At 39.0% G+C, this 24687-nt stretch overlaps 1 protein-coding gene across 1 annotated transcript in view; it reads right to left on the reverse strand.

Annotated features, from left to right (window-relative positions):
- The window catches only part of RP1 (RP1 axonemal microtubule associated), a 258962-nt gene that overhangs the window by 69716 nt on the left and 164559 nt on the right, over positions 1-24687 (reverse strand). The window contains exons 34-40 of the mRNA XM_054020164.1: positions 23663-23876; positions 21912-22102; positions 18589-18799; positions 11680-11834; positions 8089-8167; positions 6223-6354; positions 5097-5278 (exon numbers count right to left, since the gene is read on the reverse strand). Coding sequence (XP_053876139.1) covers positions 5097-5278; positions 6223-6354; positions 8089-8167; positions 11680-11834; positions 18589-18799; positions 21912-22102; positions 23663-23876 — 1164 coding nt within the window. The remainder of the gene's footprint in view (positions 1-5096; positions 5279-6222; positions 6355-8088; positions 8168-11679; positions 11835-18588; positions 18800-21911; positions 22103-23662; positions 23877-24687) is intronic.

A 24687-nucleotide genomic window follows, 5' to 3' on the forward strand; every position in this document is an offset into this window, starting at 1 on the left:
TATCTCCCACAAAAAACTTTGTTAACTTTAAGTTAAAGCATCTAGACTACAAAGCCCACCTCAAACTGTAAAAAGCAAGGAAATCACAACTACATCCCAGCTACATTCCATTTATCATTTCCTCTTCTCAACCTTAGTTGCCTCCAGTCCCCTGCTCACAGCCCACAGATCTCCATCCTCGACCTGAGCAACCAACAGGCAGCCTTGAACTCTGACCATGTTTATTGGTTAAATTTCCATGTGTTTTCATGATCAGGATAGGGTTGGTGGTGGCTTCCATAAATTACTTTTTGTACATAGTTGTGTAGTGGTTTTGTATTGGTGTGGGTAAATAAAATATAGGGTCAGATTGCAAATGGTGGATGCTGTCATATATTTTTCCTTCATGTTTATGAATAAACTTTAGTGAAGAGGTGATCTATGTTCTAGCAACTGTTTGGAAAGTTGGTATTCATTTTTATGTAGAAATGAGACAACTGAAATTTACAGATGTTTAAGTGTTTATATTTAAATTTACACTTGTAATTGGAATTAAGGCTACCCATTGGTTGTTCAGGCTGAATGTAAAGATGTGTGGTGAGATTCTGTGGTTTGCGATGTGCAGTAGGTCAGATTAGATGAACACAGTGTTCTCTTCTGGCCTTAGAGTTGATGAGTACATTGGGACATCAGCTCTTTCAAGGTGGTCATGTAGGGGCTAATACGTATTATTGCTGCAATGCCACTAATGCAAATCAGGAAAAGCAAGGAAAAAAGCAGTTAAAGGATTCAACTCCTCATTTGTGCTTCACTTCTCAACCTCAACTACTCCCTTTCAACCACCCACAGCCCGCACATCTCCAGCTACTGGCATTTTTGCTACTAGCAGTTGCAATCTCCCAATGTAAGCAATCTCATTATACCATCCCCCAATAAACTTATCAAGCTCAGTCTTGAAGCCAGTTGGGTTTTTTGCTCACACTGCTCCCTTTGTAAGACTGTTCTAGAACTTCACTCCTCTAATGGTTAGAAACCTTCATCTAATTTCAAGCCTAATCTTGTTGATGGCCAGTTTATATCAAATTGTTCTTGTGTCCACATTGGCACTTAACTTTAATAACTCCTCTCCCTCCCTGGCATTTATCCCTTTGATGCATTTATAAAGAGCAATCATATCTCCCCTCAGCCTTTGTTTGGTTAGGCTAAACAAGCCAAGCTCCTTATGTGGCATTAAACTCCATATTCTTTATGGAAATATGCTTATGATATGGATATGAAATAACTGAGATGTACTTTATGCAAGATGGGTCTTGTAAGGTATCATTTGAAAGATTATGATTTAATGAATGTCATTATCCAATTTGTATGCCTGTATCATTTCTGTATCTGAAGTTAGAAATACTGACTATGTATCTGTATTTCAAATGGGTTACTTTTGTGTCACCCTCAATTAGCCCTTCAGGTACAATAATGAGAAAGCCAGACAGTGCTAATGGCCCATTAGCAAAGACAATGGACTGTAAAAGAGCTTAGTCTTCCTGTGGATGCTCAAGACAACCTATGAATAGTGGCTGCCACAGCCCTACAGAAACACCTGGTACTGGACAGCCCTCCTCCCATTTTGGAATGCCAGTGTTTTTCCACTGGAAGACAAAGGGTTCCCGCCTTACACAAGAGCTATATAAGGCAGGGGAGTGACATCATCAGGGTTCTCCTCTGTCTCCTCACCCAAAGAGACACTGTGAAACACCTGGAAATAAGAACTGAATTGAAGTGAGAAGGGTTGAGCCCAAGCTGGAAGGCGTCTAGCTTGTGAATAATAATACCTGAGGTCTCAAGCTGGAGACCAGTTCAGCTGCCTTTCAAGACTTTCTGTAATCTGTCTGCAACAATATCTAGGGCAGAGGTTCTCAAACTGGGGGTCAGGACCCCTCAGGGGGTCATGAGGTTATTATGGGGGGGGGGGCGAGCTGTCAGCCGCCACCCCAAACCCCGTTTTGCCTCCAGCATATTTATAATAGTGTTAAATATATAAAAAAGTGTTTTTAATTTATAAGAGGGGGTCACATTCAGAGGCTTGCTGTGTGAAAGCGGTTACCAGTACAAAAGTTTGAGAATCCCTGATTTAGAGTGAGAAATTGCTATTTGTAACCAATTTCTTTAGTGAAACAAGCTTAGTTTGCGTGGTTTTTTTTTTTTTGCTTAGCAAACAGAACAAAGCAGATTACGATCTCTTTAAAAACTTAAAATTCACCTTTTGTAGTTAATAAACCTATTTCTTGTTTATAATATAACCCCATTTGTACAATTCATAATTAGGCGGGTGTGTGGGGGGGGAATAAGAGGCTGTGCATATCTTCCTCCACATTGAGGGAGGAGGTGGATTTCACAATATACCTTTGGGTCTACTCTCCAAGGGAGGTGGACACCTGAGTGCTGGGGCAAGTCCCTTAAACTGAGTCTTCCCAGAACTAATCTCAGTGTCTGTGTCTCTCTGCAGCTGGGTGTGGCCCTGCCTGTGTGTGTGCTGGAGGAGGCTTAATAGCCTGGCTCAGCAAGACAGGAAAAAGGGTGCTCAGGCTGGCAGAACAGGTGGGCTCAGCAGTATCCCAGTACATCAGGTGGCATCCTAAGGGGGGAAACCAATTACACCTTGAGTCTCCTCTTCTCAGGTAGGTTTTCCATTCCTCTGATCACTCTAGGGGCCCTTCTCTGCATCTGTTTCAGTTTGAATTCATCTTTCTTGAACATGGGAGACCAGATGTCTAAAGTATTCTAGATGAGGTTTCACCCGTGCCTTGTATGACACTTCCCTATCTCTACTGGAAATACCTTGCCTGATGCATCCTAGAACTGCATTAGCCTTTTTCACGGGTGCATCACATTGGTGGCTCAAAGTCAATCTGTGATCAAATAATATAGCCAGGTCTTTCTCCTTCTCTGTCACTTCCAATTGATAATTCCCCAGTTTATAGCAAAAAAATCTTGTTTTTAATCCCTAAATGCATGACTTTGCAATTTGTACTATTAAATTTCATCCAATTTCTATTACTCCAGTATTCAAGGTTCTCCAGCTCTTCTTGTATGATATTCTGGTCCGCCTCCATATTAGCAATACCTCCCAACTTTGTGTCATTCACGATTTTTATTAGCACACTCCCACTTTGTGCGCCAAGGTCATTAATAAAAATGTTAAATAAGATTGATCCCAAGACCGAGGCCTGAGAAACTCTGGTAGTAAACTCCCTCCAGCCTGACAGTTCACCTTTCAGTATGACCTACTGTAGTCTTTCCATTAATCAGTTCCTTATCCACCTTTCTTTTCTGATGATGATTCCCATCTTCTCCAATTTAACTAATAATTTCCCATATGGAATTGTATCAAATGCCTTAAAGAAATCTAGGTAAATTATATCTATTGCATTTCCTTTGACTAAAAAAACCAGTTACCTTCTCAAAGAAAGAGTTCAGGTTGGTCTGGCACAATCTACCTTTTGTAAAGCTATGTTGGGTTTTATCCTAATTACCATTTACCTCTTTGTCCTCAATTACTTTCTCTTTCAAAATTTGTTCCAAGATCTTGCATACTATTGAGGTCAAACTAATGGGCCTGTAGTTTCCTGGATCACTTTCTTTTCCTTTCTTAAAAATAAATATTATATTAGTAATTATTATAAAAATAAATATTATATTAGCAATTAGTGACAGAGTACAACCCCCAAGTTTATGGATTCATTAAAAATCCTTTCTATTGGTCTTGCAATTTCACATGCCAGTTCCTTTAATATTCTTGGATGGAGATTATCTGGGCCCCCTGATTTGGTCCTACTAAGCTGTCTAAATTTGACTTCTACCTTGGATAGTGTAATTTCTACTTCCATATCCTCATTTTCAGTAGCCACCCTGCCACTATCCCTAAGCTCCTCATTACCCTTATTAAAAAATGAGGCAAAGTATTCCTTTAGGTATTAGTTCATGCCTATATTATCTTTAATTTACTTGGATTTTTCCTCTATACTTTTCACTTTTTCTCTATTCTTTCTGATCTCCAAGAGGTAGCTTTCCTTGCTGATTGTTCCCATCTTTCATTCCTTGTAGGCTGTCTGCTTTCTCTTAATAACCTGTTTGAGATGCATGCTTTTCCAATTTGGCCTGCAATTCTTCCATACATTTTTTCCCTTTGCTTGGGATGCAGACTTCAGATAGTTTCTCCAACTTTAACTTAAAGTAATTCCAAGGCTCCTCCACATTCAAGTCCTTGAGTTCTTCAGTCCAGTCCACTTACCTAACTAATTCCCTTAATTTTTTAAAGTTTGATCTTATGAAATCAAGGACCCTAGTTGCAGATCTATTTTTGTTTAGCCTTCCATTTAGTTTAAACTGAATTGTCTCATGATCATGAAAACCAAGATTGTCCTCTACAACCAGTTCTTTTAAGAGGTCCTCACTACTCACCAATACCAAATCTAAAATGGCATCACCTCTTGTTGGCTCAGTGACTATTTGGTGAAGAAATCTATCAGTTATCACATCCAGGAATATATGACCCCTACCATTATTAGTAGCACTTGTCCTCCACTCTATATCTGTGAAATTAAAGTATCCCAGGATCACACAATTCCCAGTAGTATTTATTTAATTAAAATATTAAAGAGGTCTCTATCCATATCCATATCAGATCTTAAAGACCCCAAGCACTATCCCAGTGGAGCCTCTGGTAGCTTTCTTCCCCGAAGTGATTTTGACCCAAACAGATTCCGTTTTATCCATTCCATCACTGCTAATGTCTTTACAGTCTATCTCATAATTAATATACAATGCTACTCCACCATATTTATCTTTATTTCTGTCTTTCCTGAACAGCACATACCCTTCAATACATACTCCAGTCATGACTACTATTCCACCATGCTTCTGTTATCCCTACAATATCTGGTTTCACTTCCTGTACCAGTAGTTCTAGTAGTACTGTTTTTTTGGTGCATGGGAGATATCAGATATCAACTCTGACCAATAAAGCAATCTGTGTGTACAATCCGGCACATAGAAAATACAATGTATCTTTCCCAGTTACACATTGTTAAGATCCATATAAAATATAATAAAAAGAAACTAACCAAAAAAGGGTCATTTTTCAGATTCTGAACCTTCTGTGCAGCAGATTTCCCTTTTGTTCCAAACACAACAACTTGAATATCAGGAACTCTTTCTGGTATGTGTGTACAGTACACCCACATTTGCCATCGTCCTCTGCTTTTAGTATCAAAGTATTTTACTGGATTAGATGTCACAGTCATTTCTATATTTAGAAGAAATATATATTCAGAATACATATCTTTCTTATAAGTCACCATAAATCATTACATTAATTTATAAATTGTAATTTACTCAACAGTGCTTAGTCATGCGACACTAACTTGTGTAAAAAGAAGAACAGGAGTACTTGTGGCACCTTAGAGACTAACAAATTTATTAGAGCATAAGCTTTCGTGGACTACAGCCCACTTCTTCGGATGCATATAGAATGGAACATATAATGAGGAGATATATATACACACATACAGAGAGCATAAACAGGTGGGAGTTGTCTTACTAACTCTGAGAGGCCAATTAATTAAGAGGAAAAAAAAAAAAAAAAAAAAAAAAACTTTTGAAGTGATAATCAAGCTAGCCGAGTACAGACAGTGTGATAAGAAGTGTGAGAGTACTTACAAGGGGAGATAGTCAACGTTTGTAATGGCTCAGCCATTCCCAGTCCTTATTCAAACCGGAGTTGATTGTGTCTAGTTTGCATATCAATTCTAGCTCTGCAGTCTCTCTTTGGAGTCTGTGAATGGCTGAGCTGGGAATGGCTGAGCCATTACAAACGTTGACTATCTCCCCTTGTAAGTACTCTCACACTTCTTATCACACTGTCTGTACTCGGCTAGCTTGATTATCACTTCAAAAGTTTTTTTTTTTTTTTTTTTTTCCTCTTAATTAATTGGCCTCTCAGAGTTAGTAAGACAACTCCCACCTGTTTATGCTCTCTGTATGTGTGTATATATATCTCCTCATTATATGTTCCATTCTATATGCATCCGAAGAAGTGGGCTGTAGTCCACGAAAGCTTATGCTCTAATAAATTTGTTAGTCTCTAAGGTGCCACAAGTACTCCTGTTCTTCTTTTTGCGGATACAGACTAACACGGCTGTTACTCTGAAACTTAACTTGTGTAAGCAAAAGACATTTTGTTGGCATTACCTTTCAATGGAATTTCTAGTTCTGTAAAATCTTTCTTTGAGTGTTTGCTGATCCAGTCATGGTGAGCAAAGATGTGAGTGGCAAAAGGGTAACTTTCTTCTTTTATAACAATTTTTTCCAAGAACCAGTCATCTGATTAAAACAAATATATTAATTGATTGCATGTCAAGTAACAATGATAAGCTCTGCCTACACAAGCTGAAGCTTCTGATTTAAACGAGAATGCAGAGGACTCAGCAACTCACAGAAGACATGAAACACCTCCCAGGTTTGGGGCCATAGAGATTTCTTATTAGTGATGATAACTCATGCAGCTCAAGAGTTTTCTCCTCCTCCACGGGAGGAATATTACTGACCTAAGAGTGCAATAAATGCATGTTACACTGTACCCATGTGACATGACTTGTTTGACAACATAAGAAAGAAACAAAAGAAAACTAGTATAAAGGATGTTTTTAAAATAGCCCTTTCCGGACTTTTCTTGCGTATAACAATGAATTATTCCAGGACTGATGTATTATCATTAGACTTTGAGGATTAGAAATGAGAAACAAATCCACATACATCCCCACTGAAACTGAAGCTACTGGCTTGAGTCACTTGAACTGCACTTGGTCCTGACATATTTCTGACTGTTTTTAAGCTAATCCTAAATAGGAGGAAACTATTTTGGTGAAATCCTGGCCTTACTTAAGTCAATGGGAGTTATGACTCTGAATTCAGTGGGGTCAGATTTCACCCTTTCACTTTAAGCAATAAGAGGCAAATAGCCCCCTATTAGGGTTTTTCCTATATAAATGACTTGAAACTCCATGAATTTGGCTCCTGAATTTTCCACGTTCTTGCTCTCAATAGTGGGAGTAGGAATGGGGAACTGGGTTTGCCACTCTCAGAGATGGTCTGCAACTCATTAATCTCAGGAGATCTGCAGAGGCCAGGGCTACCTGCATCTCTTCTCTGTGTCTCCACATGGCCACTTGGCCCGCATGGCACTGAGAGTCCTGAAGGAGCCATGATCCCACACTGTCCCCAACTGTCACTACCTACTTTGAAGTTGCAAGCATTATTTATACTGAGAATTGGAGGGGAGTTGGGAGAAATGATGCTGCAGGGAGTGTAGCTTTCTCTGCCTGCCACCCCACCCACATCCCCAGAGCCCCTTAAACACCTGTGAATGGATTTCTATAGGAAACGAGGACAATATTTTGAAGCCAACACTCCCCCTCTTCCATGCCCCTCTTTTCACCTCAACTGATTGATCTTTGTTCCTCTCCCCTGGTGGCAGAGGAAGAAAGCATTTCACCCTGAGTGATTAAGGATTTATTTTATACTTAATAAAAATGTCCATAATTTTAAAAATGGAAAAGTTAAAACAGTGTATGTGTGTATTGGAGTGGGGAATGATAGCCAAATGAGATGCAAAACAAGAAAAAATAACATACTTTTGCTGGAAAATAAAAATATTTGCTGAATCTACTGGCAGACCCAAATATATCAAACAAGCCACTTATTGTAAAAAACAAACAAGAAATGTCTCATAATTTTCCACTATGTAATTCACTGGATACCATTTATGATTCTCCTATAGTACATTGAGAATTGAAGTGAAACCAGGTTATATACAATCTAACACAAAAACACAGAAAAAAACTGAAAAGGTCCAGCAATTTCAATTTTTTCACTAGTTTCCAAATAGAACAGACCTCATTAAACATATGATCTGAAATCATAATTTTAACAGTTGTTTTTCTGCATTTCTGACCCCCATTACATCTGATGATAATCAATGTTGTTATATGGTATTTGTTACAATGCAATGCTGTATATTCCAGGCACATAGTTTATTTGAAAATTATTGTACAGTACCTTTTTTAAAACTTTTAAATCCAACAAGAACTTGGTTCAGCTTGCCAAGGTGAACTGCTTTGATTCTGAAAACATCCACCTGCAATTTGAGAATAATTTTAATTGTGGTTGTGCACGGTAGGTATATATGACTTGTGAATTTACCTCTGCATAAGTGGACATTGCTTTGTATGTTAGTGCACTTTACTTTACCCTTGTCCTGTCATTCCATTTCTTTCAAGTGCACAATAAAACAGTATGTGCTCTAATTGATATTTCCAGTGTCAGTGACTAGTATGACTTTTCTGATGAATTTTAAAGTATCACTATAATTGATAAACAGTATTTTCAGAAACTTTGAAGCTCAGATTGAAGTTCCAGTAAGATGCCAATTTCTACTAAGCTTGTAGGATGAAATAACTAAATTGGATGAATTATGACTGTTATAAGAAGTGACATTATACCTATGTATCTATATTAGGATTTTCTATGGAAGTCATCTCCATCACACAAAAGAGCTTCTCAAGTACTTTAGATTTGCATGGTGAAGTGCTTAGTGAACTTAATTAAGTCTTTTGATCTTCTTCTTTCCTGGCATAAGATACACACATATACACACACAGAGAGAGACAGAGTTCTTGGTTTGTTTGTTTTCTCACTCTTTTCCCAAACACCTCTCTTCAGTCTGGTTAGAGGTGGGAAAGCTCTCATAAAAGCATATGATTAACTTTAAGCACATGAGACTTAGGTAACTGCTTAAAATTAAGGGAATGTTTTGTTGAATATGGATGGGATTACTTGTGCTTAAAGTAGAGAATGTACTTAAATATTTTGGTGACTCAGGCCTCCAAGCTCAGGGTCTTGAAGCATGCGATAAATAATTGAATTAGTCTGACCTCTTTGGGAAACTTGTTCCCCAACAAAACCTCCACAACTAAGGTTACTTTATCTCTGGCGCTCACGAACTTCTCCCAGACTTTGTTATTCTAGAGAGGAACAGTTGTCCAAGTGAATTTTGAATGAAGATGCAGTTGCTGATGTAGCTTGATTCTGACCCAGTAAGGGCTTTTAAGATGGGCCAAAGACCTGAACTGGCAATGGAAACCCTACACTGCTACCATGTTCAGTGCCAGGTACAATGAATTATGACAGCCCAACCTGGAGGCGATGAATACATGGATTACTCTGGCAAATTCTCATCTGAGTGGAAGGGTGAAGTATCAAGGTCAAAAAAGTAGGCGTTTTTTTTTCAGATTGTCATCAGGGAGGATAGGGTAAAGAATACACTAAGAAGAGTAGTGAGTACCATTAATCCAAAGAGTGCTGTTATTACTTGAACTCTAGAATCTTTAAACAATAAGTAAAAAATCAAGATACTGGACTCAAACAGATGGAAGAGTCCTGCTCCAGGTGACGTTGTAGCTCCCCTAAGCAAACATATCAGAGAAGGGGAACAGAAATTGGATATGTAAAGAGAAAAACTTGAGGACTCAAAGAACAGGAGTGTCTTCATTGTTGGAGTCAATCAGCTAACGCAGCACTCACAAAAATCAGTGAGTCAGTCCATGAGTTCCCTGCCTCAATACATTATTCTTAAGGGTACTTTAAAAGTGAATTTATTACAAGGAGAATAAAGAAAATGCAGAGGCCTTATATATGTAGAAAGAAAACAGAACCACCACCCTTCTCAGCCAGCACTAATATTTCATGTCTCTACCAACTGCTTGTGGAATCCTGCTTTCTCTAAGTATCATCCTCATCTACCTAACAAATAGATGGCCCCATTGAGTTCCATACAATATCCTTCAAAGCCTGGGTAGCCCTACCATTCTAAGTCCTCTTTCACTACTGTCTCCCGATTTCCTTTGTAAAGTCTGATCAGGGGATTAACTCCATATTTCTTGGATATCAGGTAGGGCTTTCCACTCTGCTGCAGAACTGTGCAAATTAATTAGACTAACTGGAAGGCTGCAATGAGCAGCAAAGATCTAGTTCATTTTTCATAAAACCTGGCTTCTGAAACTTTTAAGAATGAAAATCAGCAGACAAAATGAAAACAGGAGGGTTTAGTGTACAGAGAGAATATACGTCAAGTAGAAGATTCTTTGAGGTACTTCAGCTACATTCAGAGACCTGACTAATGTCTATCTATTAAAGTAAAAAAAATAGCAAAAGGTTTAATTTCATATGTTCTTCTGGAGTTGTTATTATTAGTGGATGCATAATAAAGATGGAAAATGCAAAAGTAGAGAGATAATACAGATGTATGAATCAAAAAGACAAACGTCAAAAGGACTTAGGTAGGCATCACATGTTTTAGTCATTCAACAGCTGATAGATCAGCACACAGTAAGAAGCCATCAAGTAAGTGTGCAACATTCTCAACCACACAAGAGTTTCCCAGGTCCCCAGGTGTGGTTATTTGCTGCACCCCTTACTGCCCCACCTTTGAAATGGTTGAGCTTGCACCAGACAGAGCATGGCAGCTCAAAGCCAGGCACTCTTTCATCAGGCTGAGTCATGAGGAGGGAGTTTCTTACAGTGGAAGCAGCTCATTCCCATTCTGTTCACCACAATGTGGAAGCATCCATTGTAGAGATAATCGGTAACATAGTCCAGATTGGTTTTCTGCTGATGAGTCAGTGTCAAGGCCTCTCCCATATATCTTTGCAAAGTGGCAGTCATGGCAACTCCTGGATTTTGACAAGGAGGTTCTCCTCATCATGCCCTGGGGTGACTAAAGCAGCAAGCACTAAACTGAATCTGGATAATCTGGATTCTGGTTACAGTGGTACTGAAGCAGTATTCATTGGTTCTTCACTTTCCATTCAACACCACTCAGTGTTGAAGGGCTGTCAGCTGCAAAAAGCTTAGTAACAGAGAAATGCATGTAGGTTCCGTATAGAATGATTTTACATTGACCTTTGATAAAAATGTAACGATGTCTTGCAAATCTGAATTTGTATCAGACACTGAGGTCTAACAAGGTATCTGTAAGATTTTGATCTGAAATTTTCTTTAACTATCTTATACTCTTGACAACAGTTGTTCCAGGATTTTTTCCGCAAAAGTTTTTGAATTCTCAAAAACCAAGAAGATTTTTGTAAGGTTAATAAGGAATTTCTGAATGGACAAACTAAAGAAGGAGAATGAGGACTGGAATGGGACATTTGCCTTATTATTATTTATTGTTTATATTGCTAGGTAGGTGTTCATGATCGTTCACAAAACACACAGTGCCATATTCATTTAAGCAGGCACAACACCAAGATATCTTATGGAGAGCTATGCACTTCCACCAATGGTGCATTTGGCCCATAGTTTAGATAACTGCATCTAACTGCATCAAGGAGTTTGTAATCTAATTTTCTGAACAAAAATACTTCATTAATTTAACTATCTCTCTGTTGTGCAAGCTGATGGTGCAGAAGAACAACCACATTTCATCCCAGAGATGGTTGTCACTTGGTAGTAGGTAAAATGATCCCTATATGGAATGGGCAGGCTGGTCAAGTACTTTTAACATCCTTTAGCATGAAAAGTTCTATGTAAACGTGAGGTATTATTAAGGAGACATTTACAATTTCAATTATTTTTCCTCAGTTCTTTTACCTGGCCTCTGGCAAAAGTGATGGGTCCACTTCTTGAATTACTAAGCCATCTTTTCCCAGAGTCACCTCTCGTTCCTTGAATAAGAAGATAAGCCTCTCCACTGGTATCTGCTTTCTTTATGTCTCCAGTGTACACATGAATGGAATATTCCACAACTAAAAGAAAATTTTTAAAACAGTCAGTATAACAAGGGAAATTCTCTGTCATCTTGTCTCATAATTGGGTTCCTTATGAAAATGCTTTGGTTCTATTGTATTGTTTTATGTGAAGATCACTTGATATATTCTTAAAAAAGGAAAGGCACAGTACCATAAAATGGCACCTTAAAAGTTTTTAATTAGAGGCAGGGTCTGTATAGAATGCAGTTATGCAGCTCCACGGATAGCTACATAGTTCACCTTTTTATCAAGTTATTAAGTATTATTTATATTATGGTTGTACCTAGAGGCGTCAACCAAGATCAAAGTCCTATTGTGCTAGGCACTGTACAAACACAGAGTAAGGTATGATCCCTGCCCCAGGTATTTTATAATCTAAATATACAAGACAGACTCAGGGTGGGGAAAAGTATTATCCCCATTTTATACAAGGAGAACTGGGTCACAGAGAGATTAAGACCCTGCCTACATTACAGAAATTTGCACCATTGTAATTTAGTCAGTATAGTTACACTGTCAATATAGTTACATCCTAATGGAGTCACCCTGCTCCGATATAAAGCAGGGTTGAAAATAGTGCATCTTAATCCAGTAGATTAACAGAGTAAACTGCACTGGTATAAACCCTGTTTTATACCTGTGCAAAGCTCTACATCAGGGTGAAACTATGTCGATGCTGTTACATCAGTGGAAATCTCTCTAATGCTGGTAGGCCCAAAGTGACTTGCCCGAGGTCACATACTCTGTAACAGACCTGGGAAACAACCCCGATCTCCTGAGTCCCAGTCCAGTGCATTAACTACAACACATTCTTACTCTCTGCATAAATCCCCATTTGTGAATCTACAGAATGCAGCTTTCTTCTGCCCTGCAATGTCTCTTCCAGAAAATCAGCACTATTGACTACTGTATTCAATAACCTACAGAAGAACCTATACACATCCCTCCTGACCTCTTGGGTACCCAATCCCACTGCCTGTTTACATAGTCATCACTAGTTCTAATCCCTAAGGCTCTATATTCCTATTTGCCCCATTTGTATTTTTGTGTGTGTACCATTTTCATCCTGCACTGCAGCAAGAACTGCACAGTCATAAAATGGCTTAGATGAAAGCTGTGATCTGATTGTCTTAAGACGCTTTCAACTCATGTAATTATCCCCCAGTGAATAAACACATCAAGAGTATCAAGCTTGTTCATGCATCAGACCACAACACACTCACACTAAAGTTAAAGCACACTGATATAAAATAATAGAAATGATCAATTAACATTTAAATCCTTTCAACTTCAGCTTTTCCCTTTAAATAAAATATTCCCTTCCCTTTCTGCTGCATGACAGATGAGGATGGGTCTTCAAAACCAGTCCAGGCTCTGAACTAGTAATTGGCCAGAAGGGGATTATACTGTTCTGCTAAGCAACCATATGGGATTATGGGAAGGAAGTCCTGTGTCTGTCAGCCCTGCCCAGAGAGTGGAACTTTGAAGACACAGCTGTGACCACTTTTCTTGCTCTCCCTAGCCAAACAGTGGAAGCGGGGCGGGGCCTGAAAGAACAGGTGGGGCCATTGCTGCCTTCTCTGGCACAGGCCAGGGAAGAAGAGCCTTGACGAGAAGCTGGGGAGGCTGCTGTCATTATTCACTGCAGCTGAACAGTAGTATTGGAGGAGATTTAAGAATGGAGGAGTCGATAACTGGTTTGGGTACAGGAGGAGAAACCGAGGTCCAGTTTTTCAAAGCCAACAAGGGGATTTAGTCACACAACTAATAATTCCAATGACAGTTGTGTGACTAGATCTCGTATTCAGCTTTGAAAATCTCAACCTTAGCTCCTGCTTACTATGGTTACACTTGTTTTGGAAGGGGTGAACAGGGGGAATCCTTAAACAGAAGAAGCAGCTGTTTCCTCTGCTCAGTATCTGAATATTAATTATTATTACTTGTATTATGCCTAGAAACCCAACTCTTGGACCAGAACACCATTGTGCTAATCAATAATGTACACACCCAGAACAAAAAGATGATTTTAGTTCTGATAGAACAACACGGTAGAGCAAAGTAATGTAAGAAATCTGTGGGCAGCTATACACCCAGGCTATTAGGAACTACAGAGAGGCAACAATGATTAATTATCTCAGATCCTTCTGCTTTGGAAGCATTAACTTGAGCTAAAGAAGAACCTATTAGCTTTAGCAATATGACACTCTGATTCCTTTCAGAAGAGGAAGTGGTATATTTGTAATTATTATTGTTATCATTATTATTATTTTTAAATAATAAGCCATTTTATACCGCAATAGTCACACTTTAGGTTGTGAGTTCATCAACCAATACACACACACTTTGGTGTATGGAAGGGCAAGTAAGCTGGCTGATGAACTCACATCCTATCGCAATTATTGTTTAAGGCTTGATTTCAGAGGTGCTGAGCACCCACAACTTCAATCAAAGTCCCTAGATCTGCCAGGATCTATTCATCTTAGGCTGCCTCAGAAGTTTCAGCTCCCACTCATGCCAAAATCATCTCCAGTATGCTGCGGAAATCAGAGAGGCTACAGAATGTAGGTCCAGAATGCTACAGAATATACAAGAATCGTATTAAAATTCCCAGAAGCTCATGAGGTCTTCATTACAGCAAGTTTCTTGGATTCCCTGTGATAAATTTATAGGTTTAAGAGTGATTGTTAAAAACACACTGTGAAAAATTAAGAAACCACAAGCTAAAGCTGTCGTTTATTCTCATGCGTAGGTGACGGCAAAAGAGAAAAAAAAAGTGTTCTGCAAGATATTTATTTTTAAACTTTTCCTACAGCTCTTTTCACAAGCTGGTGCTATTCATATTGAGTGTTATAATAAAAAAGGCTGAATACAAATATTGTGACATTTCATATAGTCATTTTTCTAATCCTTTTAAAATATAAAAAGTTCATATCACTGAAGTAAGGGCTTTACAGGCCAATTTTGCATACTGACTGAGTTTAACAAGTAATAAGGGCTGTATATATCCACACTGGTAACATTTATATACATGTTGCAACACATTTCTGTTAGGTGGAAACATCTTTGTTTCTCCTCATCATTCAACTGTGTGCGGATAGCACATAAAGAAGCCTCTTTTGTGAAAACTTTTATTTCCGTATGGCATTATTTATCGTATTCAAGGACTCCCCCATCACTTTAAAAAAAATTAGCCTAGGTCTTGATCCAGCAAAGCACTTGACGTCAACTGGACTACTCATATATTTGAAGAAGGTGCTTAAGTGCTAGATTGAGGCCTAGTGTACGCTCTTTAAGGTGCCTAAACATTCTTAGGTGGGGTAAATCAGCCTACCTCTACTGGAGTCAATGGAGCTGCATTGATTTGCACTAGCTGAGGATCTGGCCCACACAATTTAAAGCAAATGATCTGCCTAGGTGATATTTTGGAAGCAAGTTGTTCTGCCATTGGAAAAACTAGGGTTTAAGACGCAGGATTCTCTGGGTCAGCAGAAACAAGATATGTCATTGTTGTAATGCACCCAGAGCCTAGTCCTGATAACCTTGTTCATGCAAGTAGATCTACTGAAGTCAGTAGACCACTTGTTTGAATGAGGTGAGAAGGATTTTTTATTCATAGATTTCAAGGCCAGAAGTGACCATTGTGATTATCTAGACTGATTTCCTATGTAACAGTCCATAGAACTTCCCCAAAATAATTCCTAGAGCAGATCGTTTAGAAAAAAACATCCAATCTTGATTTAATAATTGCCAGTGAAGGAGAATCCACCACAATCCTTGGTAAATTTTTCCAATGGTTAATTAACATCGCTGTTACAAACTTACAACTGATTTCCATAGACTACACATTAGCTTAGACTATGTCTCAGATTTCCAAAAGGGTCCGCACCTCCATTTGAAATTTTTGAAAAAAAAATGAAAAAAGGTTGAAAACTACTGGTCTAGTACTGTGGTAACTTGGGAGTTGCCCACTGTTGCACGTGAGGGAGCACTGTGTTAAGGAGCTGGAAATGGTCCTATAGCTGAAAGACAGGGCAAGATGGGACTCTTGGGAGAATCCAGTCCAATACTTACTTTGCCTCCCTGGTACTGGATGAGCTCTACACTCCTAACACTGCTGGCATTCCTTCAGATCAGGACATAACAGGAGAAACCATGACTCTGCATTGGAAACTGAAACTATCAATAGGATAGACTGGACACAGAACAAACAACATGTCCAGTTGAGACCAGTGGGGTGACATAGGAGACATGAACACAATGTGTAAGTCTCCCTGCTCTTTTGCAAGGGAGGGTTTAGCTGTGTATATGGGGGCGGGGGGAGCAGATAGGTCAGGGATTGGATATTACTGAAAGACTGCCTCTGAGTAAAGATCAAAACGATGAGGATACTTTTTTCCTGGAAAATTCCCATGAAAATCAGAGTTGATAATGGATGAGGTGATATTGATATGGCCTTTATTATAACCAGGCATCTGGTGCTGACAGTAAAATGGTTTGATATTTTGAGGTTTACCTTTTATCTTTAACTTTACTATCTAAAGGGATCTTTCTATTTATCTTCTCTGCGGGGGGCTAAGAGGTTGGGACACAATGATTTGTTTATTTTTAAAGTGTTTTATTTTATTTGTGTTACGAAGGGATTTATTAAAGGCATGTCCATGTCCTGCTGTCTCTTTCAGGCCATGAATGACTGCACTCAAATAAAACTCTAGAATATCTTTGTCACCAGTAAGCAAACTGATATGCAAAGAAAAGCTGCCTGTTTGTTAGAAAATTTAGATTGATTTACGACTGTGACCCTGAAATATAAAACACTGCCCCAATAACAACACTTTCCCATATAGAAAATCACATGTATAGCGCGCACGCGCGCACACACACACACACGGAATATGAACAACATTGGCTCTGATTTCGAAGACACACATAAGCCCAATGTGCCTATTCACATGCATAAAATTATTCACATGCAGAAGGTTATGCAGGATTGAGGACCACATTTTCTTTGGGTTGGGGGGTCATGAGGCTTATAATCACACTACCTAAGTCATATACAAGGTCTGGGCCTTATATGAATTTCCTAATACAGAGGTGTTATTCACAGCAGTGCCTGATTTTTAGGAAATTACTCAAAAATTTGTTTTGCTTGGGAAAAATTCACAAAGTAAAAATCTGAATTTTCACACAGAGCTCTATTTTGTCTCAGAAGACGAGGAAGTGAAAAGTCAGAAGTGAATGAAAATAAACGCGCCATAGACATCATTTCTGCTTTAGACATTCTTGGGGTTATAAATTAGCACATTTGGGAATTTGTTTTTGTGTTTTCTGTATTCACAAGTTGATAAGTGTTTGAATTTTGATTTTTTTTTAGCATTGCCCTTTTGTGGCTGGTCTTAAATCAGTAAGTCAACCCTAATACCACTGGGAGGTTAAAAGAATCCTTTTACTCAGGATAGGCGCTTGTGTTTTGTTCTTAGAGCATGAGGTCATTCCCCAGGATTCATGCTGATGATTGTAGTGTGTGTGTATGTATCACCTTCTTCTGTTACTTTGAATCTGGATGATCAAAAACCTAGGAAGAACAATGTTTTTGGGTGAATGGATACAGGTTGGGACTCCTAATCATGCAAAATTCTGCATACCAACATGCAGTGAGTGATTAAAAGAGTTTGTTTGACTGTGTTTTGCTGAGTTTGTTCAAGTTCCATTTGGGATAAAATGGTTAAGAAAAACTGCTTAGGATTTTAAATTTTCATGTGGAGTATTTTATTGTTTCTTTCTGGGTGCAGAGAGACTTCCCATTTTTTCCCAGCAACTTCTGTTTAGCCAATACAACATCCTCTCTACTGTAGCCTTGGTCAATAAACCTCTTCGCTGTTGCTAATAGTTTCAGTATATGATCTGTACTATCCCTACTACTTCTCATTATTCTAATGAATTGGATAAATGGGAAACTTTTTCTTAAATGGCCACGGATGAAAGCTATCAATATGCAGGCTGCTCTTACCCATATTTTCTGAAGTAATCATCATCTTGTCATGTTTGTGACACCATACATCTAAATAATTTGCTTGTGTTACTACTTGAAAAATGTGCAGAAAAACTGAACTTGTGCAAATTAATATCACGGTTTTTGGCTGTAGTAATATTTTCTGTATCGTAAATTCCTCATGAAGATCAATAAAACACTAACTAAAGCAATTGAAATTGGTGGATAGCTCTATGATAACTGACCATGACAGGCTTTTAAAACCTTTTCACTGGCTTATATTGGGTCTTTGCATATCTGACATTTCTAAAAAAGTAAACATTTCTAGGTAATCAATTCCTTATTTATAGAAAGGATAGGTTAATATCATACACTACATAATACATCATACATTTATTCAGTTGATTTGTTATGACCTATTTTACTCTGCAGGATCAATACATTTATTTTTTTTAAATGCCACATGCTATTGTCTGCTTGCTATAATATGAAAGAGACTGAAATCTTATATCAACAAGGTATGTTTAATTTGGTGTCAGCTGTTCCATAGGTTGCCCCAAGACTGACTTCATTGGACTGACTTCCTTTCTAGAGGAAAGAAGTGTTGCCTGCTCTTGCTTTTACATTTATCACATTACAATCTTAGGACAAAATTCTTGTTTTGGAAACCTGCGCATAGCATGTACTGCAATCAACATGAGATGCGCACGTGCATCCAAGGACAGAACCTGACCCTCAGTGAGGAAAAAGGGCTTAAATTACCAGGCAAAGGATCCTGGTCTGCGTAGAGAGCTGGCAGTTCCACACATTTGTCTTCATTACATTTGAACGAGCAGTTGAAAGCTAACCACATCTCCTGGTTCGTGCCTGTGTGCTTCATATGCAGTAAGTCTAAGTGCCAAGGCTGATTTAACTTGCTGTGTGGGCCAGTTATCTGAATCTTGTATATTGAGCCAATGTCTGCCAGTTCATCCTATGTGAGAAAAAGAGAAGTCAAATGCAGTCTCACTATTGCAGTGCCAGATCTAATATGCTTGTCAGTTACAAATAATAATTTAACAAGTCTCAGAGATTAAAAGATTGTGGCAGTTTTAGAATTGTTACTTTTTTTTTCACAATACAAAATTGATTTGCTAACTGCATGAGCTGAATGGCTCTCTAGTGGTTTGAATGTCAGAGAATTGGTGACTTTTCTCATAAGAGTCACTGGGGAAAATTGCATACCGAACAAAATTAGACACTATAATTCACAATGATGCAGTGGACTGTTTGCAAACGTTATTGATTAGAAAGTGACCAAATGGCTCATCTCAACTTGCTAACAAGACAACGAAAAGCTCAAGTGTTCAGTTACCAGACCATGAATCCCATGGGGAAAAAAATGTGTTTCCTACAACATTCAGTAAAAACAACTGCTGTAGTTAAGTGTGAATTTTAAAGTCAATTAATTTAATTTTGAGTAAACTATGCAGTTAAGGAAACACATTAATTCACTTCTTTAAAGGGTTCTCAGACTTCTTCCATAGTGTGAACCACATTTTAGTAGACAGATTGTCCTCTGGAGCCCTTCCTCTTGGATTCATGATTGAACAGATCCCCTCAGCTCCCATTAGTGATTGCACAACATCCCTGTGGCCATGCCACTGCATGTATAAGTAACCCTAGGAAAGTGCTTATGTAATTTGTAACTATATTTAAAGGCAATAAATCTCTTTTGAGGGAACAACAGCGTAAGCACATTGTCTCTTTTTATTCTTGGATTCATCTTTACTTCCTGTCTGCTTCCCCCACTCCCTCCTTGGCTGCCCTCCTTCCCTTCTTTACATCCGCGGCCCAGCGATCTGATGCCTTGAACATGCTGCCTGGCCACTTCATTCTCTTCATCCAGGTGGGCACCTCGACTTTCACACCCTTTTTATGTAGCAAAGGGCCCTTAGTGGAGACAGCCAGACTTGCTCCCCCTTGTTTCCAGCTTATATCCAGGCTCTTCTGATGCCTATAGAAGCAGCTGGGAGCAAGGAGGAGCAGCAGCACATGAAGTATGTTGTGCCTGCTTTCTGTTAATCACCAGCAAGTGCTCCACAGACCACAATTTGAGAACTATTGCTTACTTGCTATGCTACCCAAATTAAACCATCCCTATCAGCCAAAAAGGCAGTTCATTCAGTGTGGCACTATGCACTACCTTCATATTATGCACTGGGGAATCAGAGTTTCCCCTTGGCCCACGCAGTTAGCCAATATTTGGGGCCTTGCTGGGTTTTTTCCACTAGGAAGAGAAATTGATGATAGATTCAGCTAGTTCGTTGGTGCAAATTCTATTTATTTACAAAGAGTGTACACAAAGTCCTGCTGCCCTGAGCACAGTAGAAACAAACACCAGGAGGCAGTTTTCTTGCTCACAGACTGAAGCCAGCTTTCCAGCCAGTCCTGTGCCCAAAAGAAACTCTCTCCCCGGCTTCCTCCCAGCGCCACACTCACCAGTGCTTTCCCAGCTTTCTGATCCTGAGTGCTTGTGACACCCACAGCTCCACTAATCAATGCCCCAGCCCCACAAGCCCCAGGGAAACCCTTCTGATTGTCCCTGAATTAGTTCTTGCTCAGGTCTTCCCAGGAGGTCGAATGCCTTGGACAGTGGTTTCTATTGTTTCAGCTATCTCTGAACAAAGGGGCATTTAATTGCTCCCTCATTTAACCTGAATGAAAAGTGGCCAACATACCCATGAGCTTCAGTGAGGCCTGTGATTACTGACAGATCAAAGACATGTGTGCTGGCAGCCAGCAACACTCTCCAGCATAAACAATCTTTATACTTTTGGTTGATAACCCACCAATAAGGTACTTCAAAATGTTCTGCTTTGGAGACACTGATTGGGGTAAGTGATATGTTCAAATGGTTAGGAGCAGTATTCATTTGAATCTTCCTTCTACAGAATAAAAAAGAAATGCTCCCCCAAGCAGTATTAGGTTGCCATGATAGGTGTGTTGGATGCACCGAGGAAAATTGTTAGCATCGGTGTACATTAAAGGGCATCAGACAAGAACGAAAAATTTAATTTTTTAAAATTAAATCTGTAAGAGTTCCTCTTTGTGGATTATGCCCATAGCAGAGGCTCTTTCCCTTCCTTTACGGCCAAGGTAGGAGCTACTCCAATTCTGGGTCTGCTTCAGCAGTGGTCATTTTAATTATTGTTCCACTCCGCACTGTGTCTGTAGCACATGCAGAGCACAGTGGAGTGTCAATAAGTAGTATGGGAACAGGAATAGCCCCTCCTATCAGAGAAGACAGTATAATTCCCAAAAGTAAGTGAGGATGCGGGGTAATGAGAGGCTCCCTACTGACTGAATGTGAGTCTCAAAGGTTTGTTGATGTTTTAATTAGTTGGGAAGGAAAGGGCAAGGAGACAGAACGAGGGGGGAGGGGGGGGGAAGGATGAAAGAGTGGCATAAGGGAGGAGGACCCTGATGGGGGAACAAGGAGTTGGGCAAAGGAAAAAAAAAGGAGGGGCAAGAGAGATAGGGATAGAAAGCAAATGAGGCAAGGGAATGGAATGGGTGTGAATATAGGATGAAGAGAGAAGGCGGTTAGGAAGGAGAAACATAGTGGAAGGGAGGAAGGATTAGATGATGAGGTTTAGGGAGGAAAAGGGACAAGGACATTTTACCCTAACTTATCCTGACCCCAGAAAAGTAACTTGGTATCTCTGACTTTATACATCATATTTGTGGATTAAATTCTGAAATACCACATTTTCAAAAGGGCCTCAAACTGGCCTGTATATCTGTGCCTGCAGTCTGACATGCACAACCATATGCACTAGCAAATCACAGAATTTTCTCATGCAAACACACAATGCGTGAAAATCAGGCAGGATTTGTTAATGAAAACACCATTGCGCATGTGAAAATCCTGTCATTTGCAGACTGTTTGACTGTCAAAATGACTGTTTGAGCCAATTTGCACAGACAGGTTTAGAAATCATTTTGGAAATTTGGCCCAAATAAACTATTTCTACAGGAATTAAAAGGATTATTGAGTATATGATTCTTAGAAGTTTTCTGGTAATAGAGAAAGATTGAACTACTTTGATTTGAGTTGCTTTTCCTGTAATTTGAAGTGCCAACTCTTTGTGATTCAGGTCTCCATAAAAGATGAAAGAAAGGTGTATTGGATCCATTTCAGTGTTGACGTCAGATCCAATGATGTCCATTATCCACAGACCTGAGGACTGCATGTTGATTTGAGGCAGTTGAGGACTAGAAATCAATCTTTTACCTTTAAAAAATGATCAAACGGAAAGAGGAAAGAAGACAGCATGAGAGAAAGGCATAATATATTAGGCCACAGGCTTTACAGTACACAAACACAGCTGTATTTGCAGGTTACGTTGTATCTATGGCAACAGTTCACTAAGAATAACACATCAATACTTGTATTGCATTTTTTCATCAAGAATTTAACCTTAATGTTCTTTTGTGTTTCAAACTTTAGATTTACAGAATTTTTTCTCAAAAAGAACAGGAGTACTTGTGGCACTAAGGTGCCACAAGTACTCCTGTTCTTTTTGCGGATATAGACTAACACGGCTGCTACTCTGTCAGAATTTTTTCTGGATGTCAAGTTGTTTTTACTATCCTTTTTGGAATTCATTATTAAAGAATACGCACCCTCCTTCATAACCCTAATTAATTGTTTTGACAGAAGTAATCAGTGTCACCTACTCACTGTCTCACTTACCTCATTTAGAAACAATGGTAGTCTGAAGCATAACAACATCTGGTATATAGCAAATAGCATCAATGAAATCAGACCTTAAATAAGAATATGTTGTATGATACTGAGAAGTGAACCTATAAAAATATGTGCTCTAAACCCACATTAGCCAGATCCTCATACAGCAATGCTAAAAACCCTCTGAATAATTACAGGCCTGCTACATTTGGACCTTTAATTTTGGAACGTGTTTAAACGATCCTATGTAAACATGCTATGTATGTTTAAATGATCCTATGTTGTGATATGATAAATAAGACAACACAGAGAAATCTACCTTTAATGAGTCTAGAAAACTACCTGGTGGGTTCTAAGTGTATGTGATATAGACACATTGCTTCTCACTTTTCTACGTTTTTTCCCCCCTTACAGATCTAACTTGGAAGGTTCATTTCCATTGGTGTATCTATCTTCTTGGCATTATTTTTATAGGATACAACACCTGATTACAGCAATCTTCTTTCTTCTTATTTTTAAATGTGATTGATGAATTTTACTTCTTGTTTGGAAGTGAGAGGCTGTCCGGAGATCATGCTGTGAGCACCTCCCAATGCCTTTCTGCCACTTGCACCTAGGTTTTGACTTGCAATCCTGCTGCAACAATGGGCTTCAGCCAAACAGAGCAACAGTTCTACTGAACAGTGCAGTAGCTCTGTGGGAGTGGACTAATGCCCACAGATAAGGACTAAGCTGAAGCCACTAAACTAACTTTTCCCTAGACTTGAGATCGGCTCCCAACAGGCTGAAAACTAGTGCATTAAAACTCTACTTTAAGCCACTTATCCCCATGAGGCCTGCTTCTCACATTCTAATCCCACATTAAATCATTAATTTTAACGTGCTAAATTTAATTCAGAGGGCTACTGCTTTATGCAGAGTGCACTATGCAGCATTAGATTATATTATCTCTGACCTTACCAGTGTGTTTGCTATTATAGTAAAATCATGCTGAAAATTTGTGTGGTGTTTATAGCCAAATAAAGAAATTAAAGCAATTGTAAAGACCTTGATGTAAGCAGGTGGAACTCTCATTGACTTCAGTCTTGTTGCAGAAGGACCTACCTATTGTTATAATCTCACAAACAGTCTCACATATTCCCAGATGAGTATCAAGCCAGTTCCAACATGGAAAGATCCACTCTTTATCTGAGTCCTCTGATTCCTTGATTGTTATCATCTTGAGGTACATTCCAGTCCCATATCCTTCTCCATCATGTCCTACAACTACCTTTTGCAAATGGCTCAGAGAAACTGCCTCTATTAAAAATGAATCCACCTGCAAAAAGGAGAAATACTTTGAAAAGCAGCAAAAATGGAATACTCGTTCTTTAAATATATAAACACACACACACAATGCGTAAATGCAAAATGTAATAACTAGAGATGAACTTAAACCAAAAGCTTGGATCTGAATATGCTCGAACTTCAGAGAAACCTTGGACCTGGTTCTAGATCAGGATCAGGATCTGAACTTCATGACTAGCTTATATCTATAAAGGTTAAAAAGGAAGTCCCCTCTCTGAACAGCATAGTTCTGTTCTTGATTAGATTCCAAACATTGTGGCTCGGGCCCAACATTAGTAATGACTGTGGGCTCATTTGATCTTTGGCTCAGATGGGACATTTCATCAGTCATTTCAAATTATGCTACAATGTGCTTCTGGATACTAAAAAATCCCTAGAAGACCTTGGTTCTGATATACTCATTGTGAGTTTCTGGCTTCCAGGATCTATTATGCAAATATGCATTAGTGGGGTTCCAGAGGGAAGTTAACATTCTGGAAAAATCTTATTCATTGGGAGACAATGTTTTCTATAATCCTGAATTCTCTCTTAAAAAGCAGAGAAGCCTGTCTTTTGTTTTCTGTGCATGAGAAGAAAGGAGGGGAAAGAAGTCTGAAAAGGAGCAGATGGGAGAAGTAGGAGAGAGAAAGAGACACAAGCAGAGATGAACGAGAAGGATGGGAAAGACAAAGACAGAAGAGGAACAGAATGGACAGAGCAATGGGGAAGGAAGGGAAAGGAAAGAAGTAAAGGGAAAGAGAAGGAAAAGAGGACAATGGGGAGAGAGGAGTCGAAAGAGGAAA

Source organism: Malaclemys terrapin, chromosome 2 (assembly GCF_027887155.1).
Source record: "Malaclemys terrapin pileata isolate rMalTer1 chromosome 2, rMalTer1.hap1, whole genome shotgun sequence".
Classification (NCBI taxonomy): domain Eukaryota; kingdom Metazoa; phylum Chordata; order Testudines; family Emydidae; genus Malaclemys; species Malaclemys terrapin.